Source organism: Hippopotamus amphibius, chromosome 15 (genome assembly GCF_030028045.1).
Source record: "Hippopotamus amphibius kiboko isolate mHipAmp2 chromosome 15, mHipAmp2.hap2, whole genome shotgun sequence".
NCBI classification, from domain to species: Eukaryota; Metazoa; Chordata; class Mammalia; order Artiodactyla; family Hippopotamidae; genus Hippopotamus; species Hippopotamus amphibius.
The window spans coordinates 5,239,087-5,250,126 of NC_080200.1; the positions used below are offsets into that span (position 1 = coordinate 5,239,087).

The 11,040-nt window shown below is 44.0% G+C and overlaps 1 protein-coding gene across 2 annotated transcripts in view; it reads left to right on the forward strand.

The window, feature by feature from the left end:
- The window catches only part of VAV1 (vav guanine nucleotide exchange factor 1), a 62,447-nt gene extending 52,602 nt beyond the window's left edge, over positions 1 to 9,845 (forward strand). The window contains exons 23-27 of one of the 2 annotated variants that reach the window (XM_057710095.1): positions 1,011 to 1,127; positions 2,622 to 2,709; positions 4,814 to 4,928; positions 7,786 to 7,937; positions 9,539 to 9,845. In XM_057710095.1, coding sequence (XP_057566078.1) covers positions 1,011 to 1,127; positions 2,622 to 2,709; positions 4,814 to 4,928; positions 7,786 to 7,937; positions 9,539 to 9,592 — 526 coding nt within the window. In that variant the 3' untranslated portion in view covers positions 9,593 to 9,845. The remainder of the gene's footprint in view (positions 1 to 1,010; positions 1,128 to 2,621; positions 2,710 to 4,813; positions 4,929 to 7,785; positions 7,938 to 9,538) is intronic. The other variant, XM_057710096.1, reaches the window with a different exon arrangement.
- Positions 9,846 to 11,040: the final 1,195 nt, after the last annotated feature.

Sequence of the window (11,040 nt, forward strand, 5' to 3'; positions counted from 1 at the left end):
GCTCCAGTTCTCCAGACACCAGCTGGGTGTACTACAGTTCAATTCAATTGGACACTATTTGTCTGGAGTTAGCGACAAATCCCACAGATTAAGGGCTCAGTCCCACGAAACAATCCCCCACTTCAGATGCCAATCACAAACCCAGACCACTCCTACTTCTGACCCAGCACCTATAAATGGGCGAGTTCCCACAACCCCCTCCTTGGATTCGGTAATTTGCTAACACTAACTCACAGAACTCGGAGAAACAGTTTCCTTGCTAGATTACCAGTGTATTATAAAAGGATTTGACTCAGGAACAGTCAGATGGAAAAGATGCAGGGGGCAAAGTATGGGGAAAGGAGGGGGGGGGGCTTCCACGCCCTTTTTGGGCTTGCACCCTCCTGGTACCTCCCTGTATTCACCCACCTGGAATCTCTCCAAAACCATTTGGTTGGGGTTTGGTTGAGGCACCATTATGTAGGAAAGATTGGTTAAATCATTGGCCATTCGTGATTAACTCAACCTCCATCTTCCCAGATGTAGGGTTGGGGTGGGGCTGAAAGTTCTAACCCTCTAATCACGTGGTTGGCTCTTCCGGCCAAGAGCCCGCATCCTGAGGCTATTGAACAGCCCCCCAATCATCTCATCGGCATACAAAAAGACACCTATCACTTTGGAGATTCCTAAGGTTTCAGGAGTTATATGCCAGGGAAGGGTCAGGGGGCACAGAGACCAAACATGTATTTCTTATTGTGTCACACTGAGACACAGTCACACCCAAAGGACTGAGTTGTCTCCTGCAACCCAGGGGTGAAAACTTGGGTGTGACTTCCAGATGGCTAATGGCCACTGCCCACTTCAGGACTCTGGCCACTGCCTCCACCAGGGTTTACCTTGGTGTCGAAGGGCTGCTAGACCCAGGCTGTCATTACGTTAAAAAAAAAAAATCACAGGGGTTGGGGGGAAAGCACCATCAATATGGCAATATAGCGGCTGTGTGGACCTCTCTCCTTGGTGTATCTTGACAGGTACGCTGGCCCCATGGAGCGAGCTGGAGCAGAAAGCATTCTCACCAACCGCTCGGACGGGACGTTCTTGGTGCGGCAGAGGGTGAAGGATGCTGCAGAATTTGCCATCAGCATTAAGTAATTCCTCCTTTCCTGACCCATCTCCCCTTGTGACCTGGGCACCACAGGTGCTTAGGAAAAGGGGAGTGCACAGTTATGATAACGATCTTTTATTGAGCTCCTGCAGGGTCCTAGGTGTTTTTGATCTTTCTTATTTCTTTTAATTGACTGGCAACCCACAGGAAAGAGATATGCTTCTTAAGCGAAGCTCCAAGAGGCATTTAGCATCCTCTAGGAAGAGGCAGGAATGCAATCAGGACCTAAGTCTTGCAGACCCTGGGTCTGCTGACTTTATGTTTCTTGGGTGCAGCTTCTTGCTTGTGGTGACTCGTTTCCTTGTTGGTTTTGTCATTTTGTCTTGTGATCTTAAATGGGGCTTTCCCTGTGGGTATCTTTGCTGCCTGGGTCCCCAGAGATTTTGCATCTGCTTCTGTTGGGAATCACCAACAAGTTAATTTCTTTTTCAGGTTAAAATATTTTTGATTAATTGTTTAGTTTCCCTGACTACCTAGGTGGTTTAAGTATAAACACTAAACCCATAAGAGGGTGGGACTGAGGTTATGAATTCTCAAGGGTGACTTTTCTGTTTTGGGTCTGAGACAAACAAGCTTTCATATAGTCCCTGCTGTGGTGATGGGTGGAGTATTTCTAGACCAGTTCTTTTCCTGAGGATGTAGCTTTTTGACAGTCCAGTCTTATGGGGTGTGGGTGGGTCTCAGTGCCAACTCTCTACCCAACAAGGACCCAGTAATTCATCTCATGTTTCTATGTGATCAAGACATATGCTCCTTGGGAATTCCCCAGCAGTCCAGTGGTCAGAACTCTGAGCTTCCACTGCTGGGGGCCCAGGTTTGATCCCTGGTTGGGGAACTAAGATCCCTCAAGCTGCATCGCGTGGGCAAAAAAAAAAAAAGTAAAAATACATATATGTTTAAGTTTCATCCTCATTTTTGGCCTCTGGGGATTTCCCTTTTTTTTTTTTTTTTTTTTTTTTTTTTGAGAGCTCAGCATTATTTTCTTGGCATTTCTAGGGGTTTTTTGGAGTAGGAGATTTTTTTGGTTATCTAGTTCTTCATACTGGCAGAACCACGTCTGCCAATTCATGCTTCTTCTGGGTCCTTATGAGTCTGTGACCTGCCATATTGGTACAAATAGATCCCTTCTCCCACATGCTTTAGATTTTATGGTCCTTCATGTTGGTGGAAGTGGAGATTTCGTTCTATCTATTCTAGAACAGTGTTTTCTTTACAAGATCTTTTTGACTTCTCAAAAGCCCTGTGAGTCAAGGAAGATGATTCCTATTATATAGAGGAAGAAATTAAGGCTTATAGCAGCAGAGACTCCAGGGAAGGGATCCTATTGGGCTCCAGTGGTCACCCCTTCCCTGAAGTAGCCAAGAATGCTTCTTCCATGGTAGGGGGTGTGTAGCATGGGGCTGACTCGACAGGAGATGGGTCTGATTTCCCAGACTCAGGACCCAATGACCATCTTGCTCTCTTTCCTTGCTTCCAGGTATAATGTTGAGGTCAAGCATATTAAAATCATGACAGCAGAAGGACTGTACCGGATTACAGAGAAGAAGGCTTTCCGGGGGCTTACGGTAAGGGCCAATCTACCCCTAATCCCAGCCTCCCAGAATCTTTAGGTAGGACCGTCTCTGAAGCTCCATCCTGGGACCCTGCTTTCCCACTTTCAGAACAGCCCCTCTGAGAGGTACTATAGAGCAATTGGCTTTAAACTCATTTTCCTAATCACCAACAATGAGAATAATAATAGTAACAGCAACATCACTAATAATAACAGCAGTGAACATTTACAAAGCGCTTACTGGGTGTCAAACATATTACAGATAGGACTGCAGTTCATCCTCCCATTTTATTCTCTGAGTTCCCATTTCACAGATGGGGGAAACTGAGATTTAGTCCTCACCTGGTATCACAGAATGGCAGAGCCCCTGTTTTTGTCAGACGTCCAGACTTAGCTCTGCCTAATCTGCTTAATGACTATTTCATGGAGACTCCAAATGCCTTTCAAGTGTTTTTGATTCTATTTGGTGTCCTGTAATTATGTGCCATCTTTTAGATATCTTAAGCCTATTTGTTTAAGGCACATGGATCCTACCTGTGGTCTGTGGATCCTTGAGGAGCTTTGAATCCTCTGGAAGAAAATCCAGAAGTTTGCATATATCTGCATTTTTTTTGTGGTGGGGAAAGGAAGGTGTCTCATATTTCACTTGAGCCTCAAATGCCCAAAAGATTAGGGACTGTTTGTTCATTCCACAAATCTTTTTCTCCCCCAAACTTTTAATTCTGAAAAATTTTCCCTCCTCATTTTTTATTTCCGAAAAAATTACTGAAATGTTACTGGAATAGTGTCATGAATATTTGTGGACTTTTCACCTGGATTTACTGATTGCTAATATTCTTCCTCTTTTGCTTTCTCTCTCCCTCTCTCTCTCTCCACACACACTCACGCATTTATTCCGCATGATTTAGGAGTAATTTGCAGGCATTGAGATCCTTCCTATGGATACTTTAGCATGAGTATCAAAGAGCCAACACATTCTTTGGCTTCACCACTGTATCATCATCACAGTCAGGAAGTTGAACATTGATCCAAAATTATTGTTGTAATACACAGCCCATTTCCCAAGCTCTCTGGTTGCCTCAATTATGTCTTTTATAGCCTTTTCCCCCCAGGATATAATCAGGAGCATCGCACATTCCTTTCGTCTCCTTAGTGTCTCTTTTAATTTGTGATAGTTCCCCAGTCTTTTATTTATTTCTTTGGTCTTTCCTGACTTTGGCACTTTTGAAGTCTGGAAGTCCAAAACATAAGACATTTTGTTTTGCAGAATGTCTCTTAATTTTGACTTGCCTGTCTCCCCACTATTAGAATCAGCTTGAGCAGCACTTCCCTGGCAGTCCAGTGGTTAAGACTGTGCTTCCAATGCAGGGGGCACAGGTTTGATCCCTGGTCAGGGAACTAAGATCTCACATGCAGCACAGCACAGCCACCCTGTCCCCCCCACCCCCGCCAAAAAAAATATCAGCTTGAGCATTTGTGGAATAAATATTCATGAACACAACACTACTTCTGGGGCTTGAATTCAGATCAGTCTTATTATAGAGGCCAGCTCTTAGCTACTACACTCTATTGCCTGTCCTGGGACTGAATTCTGAATCTGCCCTTTTCCAGCTGTGGAACCCTGGACAAGCCTTCCCTGTGACTCAATTTCTCCATTTACAAAATAGGGGACTCATCAATGTATTCACCTCCCATGATTATTAAGAGATTTTGATGATGTGTGGCTGCACACTGACCAGCACGTAGTAGGTGCTTAATAAACAGCATTTATTATTATTAAAATTATTTGTAAAAATAGGGCTCTTGACACCCGGGGGGGTTGGTTTTCTTGAGCTGGCCATCAGGCAAAATTGATTATTCGGTAAATTTATCATAAAATGAACTGGCTGTTAGGAGAACTGTCTTGAGAGAATGTGGTTTCTTCACCATAAAATGGTCCTGGCTGACCAAGAAGAGAGTGAGCTCCCCATCATGGGGGGCATTCAAGGCATCTGTTGCCAGGGAGGCCAGAAGTGGGGCCTGTTTCACGTGAGGAATTGGATGTGGTTCCTTCCAGCTCTTCCCCCATTGTGGGCTGGCCCTCTGGGAGAGCATCTGTCCTGCTGTTCTCTTTCCAGGAGCTGGTGGAATTCTACCAACAGAATTCTCTGAAGGATTGCTTCAAGTCGCTGGACACCACCCTGCAGTTCCCCTTCAAGGAGCCTGAGAGGAGAGCCATCAGCAAACCGCCGGGTAGGGGGTCTCCAGCTGGGGCCAGGGGGCCTCCTTCCCATTGTGTAGGGAAGGTTCGGGGATGCTGTGGACATTCCTTCCTGTGGGCATGGAGAAGTCCTATCTGTGAAACAGCTTGAACTACTTCCCACTTCCAGATTGTCCCTTTGCTTTTGAGAGATTTGCATATCCATTTGCTTGAGTGAAAGGGGTTACTTTCATATTGGGGAAGATGAGGACACAAGGAACCAGAAGGGTCCTTACCTGCACTTTCTAAACCTTTATTTTTGTATCAATATCAAGCATTAATTAGTATTTTTTTAGATTATATAATCTTTTTATTTTGCCTGTATTACAACATCAGGGGTGATACGGGGGTAGAGGAACAAAAAATGTCTCAGGTTAGGGCTGATCCAAACACTTATAGTCTTTATCCTTTTCCTTTTCTTTTTTTTTCTTTCTATTTTTTTTTCCTTCAAATCTTTATTGGAGTATAATTGCTTTACAATGCTGTGCCAGTTTCTGCTGTACATCAAAGTGAATCAGCTGTATTTACCCGTACATCCCCATATCCCTTCCCTCTTAAGCCTCCCTCCCACCTTCCCTATCCCACCTCTCTAGGTCATCACCAATCATTGAGTTGATCTCCCTGTGCTGTGTGGCAGCTTCCTACTAGCTATCTATTTTACATTTGGTGTATATATGTCAGTGCTACTCTTTCACTTCATCCCAGCTTCCCCTCCCCACCCTGTGTCCTCAACTCCGTTCTATACGTTTGTGTCTTTATTCTTACCCTGCCGCTAGGTTCATGAGTACTGTTTTTTAAGATTCCGTATATATGTGTTAGCATACGTTATTTGTTTTTCTTTTTCTGACTTGCTTCACTCTGTATGACAGACTCTCGGTCCATCCATCTCACTATAAATAACTAAATTTCGTTCCTTTTTATGGCTGAGTAATATTCCATTATGTATATGTGCCACATCTTTTTCTTTTCTTTAAGAACTTTTATTGAGATACAATTGACATACAGTGAACTGCATATATTTAAAGTGTACAATTTGATATTTTTTTCTTATTAGTAATGTATATATGGCAATCCCAAACTCCCAATTCATTCCACCCCAACCCTCCCCGCTTTCCCGACTTAGTGTCCATATATTTGTTCTCTACATCTGTGTCTCTATTTCTGCCTTCCAAACCGATTGATTTGTACCATTTTTCTATATTCCGCATATATGTGTTAATATACAATATTTCTTTTTCTCTTTCTGACTCACTTCATGCTGTATGACAGTCTCTAGGTCCATCCATGTCTCTACAAATGTCCCAGTTTCGTTCCTTTTTATGGCTGAGTAATATTCCATTGTATATATGTATCACATCTTTTTTATCCATTCATCTGTTGATGGACATTTAGGTTGCTTCCATGTCCTGGCTATTGTAAATAGTGCTGCAATGAACACTGGGGTGCATGTGTCTATTTGAATTATGGTTTTCTCAGGGTATAAGGCATTAATTAGTATTGATAACCTTCTCCCACAGAAAAGTAAGACCTTTAATATACTCGTTCTTCCCTTTTCCTTTGTATCTTACTCACCTGGTTTGTTGAAGTTATCTGGAGTGTAGGCTATGGTTTGCCATGAACGAAAACAATTATGCCTTATATTTTAGGAATCTTGTCTTCACCATTGCATTTCACTTTGCAGATTCAATAAGAATTATTTAGACTCTGTCTATATTTTTTGTTTTCCATGTTTTTCTTTATTTTTAAGATTTCTTATTCTGATTCAAATTTTATTTTTCTGGAGTACGTTTTTCAGAAAAGCTGCATGGGAGGTGGAGTTTCTGAATTCTTGCATGTCCAAAAAAAATTTTTTTTAAAATTTTTTTCAAAAAAAATTTTAAAGAGGGATTTAAAAATTAATTATTGTTGAAATGTTTACTAATAAAATAACAATTCACCACTTCAAAAAGTTATATTTTTGAAAAAGCAGCACCAGCATAACATTAGGACTCTGAGACAAAAATTGTCCCTATTCTCATCACCCAATCAAATAAATGTTTCTATCTGCACATTCCTTTTTGAAATATATGAATGTTCAATATTAGCATATATGCAGAAATACTTACAAATTAATATTCTATAATATCACTTAATATTGTGCTTTTAAAAGTTTTCTGTATCATTTTCCCCCTTGCTTATCTTTCTCCCTCTCTTTTTCAACCCTCGGACCTCTTAATTTTATTTTACTTATTTATTTTTTTGTTAAATATTTATTTGTTTGGCTGCATTGGGTCTTAGTTGCAGCAGTGGGATCTTTGCTGAGGCATGCGGGGTCTTTTCGTTGTGATGTGTGGGCTTCTTTAGTTGCAGTGCGGGGGCTTCTCTCTAATTGTGGTGCACGGGCTCCAGAGTGCACAGGCTCAGTAGTTGTGGCACACAGGGCTTAGTTGCCCCGTGGCATGTGGGATCTTAGTTCCCTTTCCAGGGATTGAACCCTTGTCCCCTGCACTGGAAGGCGGATTCTTAACCATTGGACCACCAGGGAAGTCCGAGACCTCTTTAGTTTAATATTACCTAGTATGAAAATTTCCACATCTTTCTTCTGTTTCTTTTACTATGAATATATGCAAAACATTTAAAAGATCATAAATGGCATTATTTTCTAAATTTGGTTGACAGTTGGGCTGGAAGGATGATTCTGGGAAGACAACTGTGTCCCCTCAGAACATAGGGCACCCAGCACTCAGTGGAAAAAAGCACTGAGGGGCCCTTCATCCTGGTCTATGGGAGCATTGCCCTCCCACTGCCTCCAGACAGTGGGTGGGTGTCTGCTCCAGGGCCCTTTCTCAACGTCTGTTCTCTCCCACACAGCAGGGAGCACCAAGTATTTTGGCACAGCCAAAGCCCGTTATGACTTCTGCGCCCGGGACCGATCGGAGCTGTCCCTCAAAGAGGGTGACATCATCAAGATCCTTAACAAGAAGGGACAGCAGGGCTGGTGGCGAGGGGAGATCTATGGCCGGGTGAGTTGGGGCGGAACTTGGCAGCCCCAGGGAAAGGCTGTGGGTGAGCTGGCTATAGTGAAGGTCTATAGAGTGGTGTTGTCGCGTAGGTGGGCTGGGGCTCATGTGGAGGGCTTCCCTGGTTGGAAGGGAGGAAGGCACAGAGATTTCATTTATGTGCTTTGCATTTATTTATTGAGCATCTACTATGTGCTGGGCATTTAGCTGGGTGCCAATGGGGACAAAAATGAGCACAATACAATCACTGCCTTCTTGAAACCCATAGTTTGGTGAGAAGCACAGACCTGTAGCCATGCAGTTACAACAGTGAGCGGTTGAGATTGAGATGGGGAATCATAAGGCACCTTAGGAGCCCTCAGGGAACCCCTGACTCATCCTGGGAGCAGGTCAGGACACCTTCTGAGAGGCCAAGCTGATCACTGAGGGATGAGTTACGTTGTCCAGGTAAAAAGGTTATAGTGGGGTGTGTGTGTGTGTGTGAAAGTCTGCCAGAGGAGCCAGCATGAGCAAAGGCCCTGGGGTGAGAGAGTGATTGGCATGTTTGGGAAGCATGAAGGGAGGGATTTGTCTGTCTTGTTCACTGCAGTATCACCAGTGCCTGGAACAGTGATTTTCACATAGTAGGTGCTCAATATTTATTTAATGCATGAAAAGGCAGAGACCAACCACTTTTGCCTTTTGTGATCTTTTGTCTGCCTGAATTTGGACTTCCAGGAGGGAACTAAATTTTCTCAAAAAAGTTTCTGTCTGGTTCTTATTTTTGTCTCGCAAAGGCAGAGAGTATTCTTTATTTCATCTGCTGATGAATTCCTAGTCTCTAGAATACTGCCTTGCTTGTATCAGTTTCTCAAAAAATACTTGTTCAGTGAAGATAAAGATACACTGATTAGAAGCTTAAATTCTACCAGAGGGAAACATATGTGAAAAATGACCTGGATAATTGCTTAGGTGAACAGTTTTAGGAACCATAGAGGGTAAATTTAGTGTGTGGTTGAGGACAATTAGTGTTTGAGGGAGCCTTTTGGGATGTTTAGGAAGGTCTGGGCTGTAAAGAATTCATCCATCCATCCATCCATCCATCCATCCATCCGATCATCTTCCTGTCCATCCATCCATCCATCCCAAACATCCATCCATCCATCCTTTCAACAAATATTTATTAAGTGTTTACTATGTTCCAGGAACTATTTTAGGCTTTTGGAACTCAGTGATGAAGAAGACAGACAAAAATCCCTGACCTGTTGTAGTGAAGGGAGGACGAGCAGACAACAAGCTCATAAATAAGTAACAGATATAACTAAGCAGATGGTGAAAAGTGTTATGGAAAAGCAGGAAGTGGAGATAAGGAGTGTTGGGAGTGGTGGGGTTTGCAGTGTTAAATAAAATGATTAGGAAACCCTTACTGGTAAGGTGACACATAAGTAAAGGCCCATAGGAGGTGGGGGTGGTCAGCTGAGGGTCTATCTGGGGGAGGTACTTTCTGGGGTAGAAGGTAAGGTAGGTGCAAAGGCCCTGAGGTAGGAGGAAACCTGCCTGGTGTGTCAAGGAACAGTGGGAGAATGTGCAGAGGCTGCTCTGACCACTTCCCTGTCTCTTTCCAGGTTGGCTGGTTCCCCTCCAACTATGTGGAAGAGGATTATTCAGAGTACTGCTGAGCTTTGGCACATTGGCAGAGAGACAAGAAACTCTAGGCTCTGAGCCCAGGATGAACACGCTGTGGGGCCAGGGGCTGTGACAGGTCCTGGAGGGCTGAAAGTCTGGGATGGACTGTGTAGGGCTAGCGTCCAGCTGGCAGGGCTCCTGGGATGATGCCCTGCTATAGTTAATTTATAACACACTGATTTCCTCTTGGGTCCCCTTGAGAAGGTGGGGCTCAAGGCAACCGCTTTTAATAAAATGATGAATGGATGGACTTGTGTTAGACTTGGAAGGGGAAAGATGGGAAAAAGCACTGGGACACAGACAAAAACCCCCTCACTAATCCCTGCTTTTCGGCTCTATCACCTTTCACTGCCATTTACAATTAGACCTGAAATAGGAAATGGGACCCCCCCACATGGTGAGGGAAGAATTTTATACTCACAGATTCCGGATCACAAAAACGTCACTCTCACTCTTTTTTTTCTTTAATAGGACATAATTACTATTTGGAGCCTCTTCAGTTCTGCTAAGTGGTAAAAACTTCATCTCAGTTGAATCTGGGTCTCCTGAGTCAATTCTCTCCAAGGTCCTGTTTCAATTCCAGGGGCTTTGTCACTGGAGTGTTGGAGAGACTGCCGGTACTCGCTGGTTATCTTCCATCACTGCCTCCTGCTGAGATGTCATTGCTTCTGCTTCATCTTTGGTGCCTCTGCATCTTCCACATACCTCTTGGCTCATGCAAGGCATCTGGCTGTTTCCCTTTAAATGCTGAGTGACTCTACATCCTGGTTTCCCTGGGACAGTCCTGGCTATTGCCCTGGTGTAGTTATTAACCACAATCCTTTTCATTCTCCAAAGTGTCCTGGTTTGGATGATAAATTATATGGTCACTGTCTTAGGTTGAGCTGCTCCAGATGCAGAGCCTGAGACAAGGATTTGGGGTGCAAAGTCTATCTGGGAGGTGACCCAAGGAAGCAGCTGGGAGGGAGTGGGGAAGAGAGATGGGAACGGGAGGGAGATACAAGGAGCATGGATGATGTGACAGCTGTGGGCGCTGGGGGCTCCTTCTTATTCAGGACCTCTGGAAGTCAGTGTAGAACAAGACTTGGAGTTGAGAGGCAAGGGAGCCGGAGTATTTATCCACCAACTTACATTCATCATTGCTGGAGAGCTGCTTGTATGTAAGCAGTACATGCTCTGGTGGCTAAAGAACCATGGGCATATTTGGAGCCACTGACCTGTAGGGACCCTGTCAGTACTGGGATGCTACGCGTGGGGTGCTAACAGGGTCTGCACAGTCCTTGGGAGCCATCCCTACTCAATGGAGGGTGCCCATGTAGGGTGTGGGGAAACTCCATAGAGCCTGCTCTATCCTGGGGTCCAGGGGGGCTCCAGGGAAACTTTAGTCCTCATTTGGTATCACAGAATGGCAGAGCCCCTATTCTTGTCAGATGCCAAGACT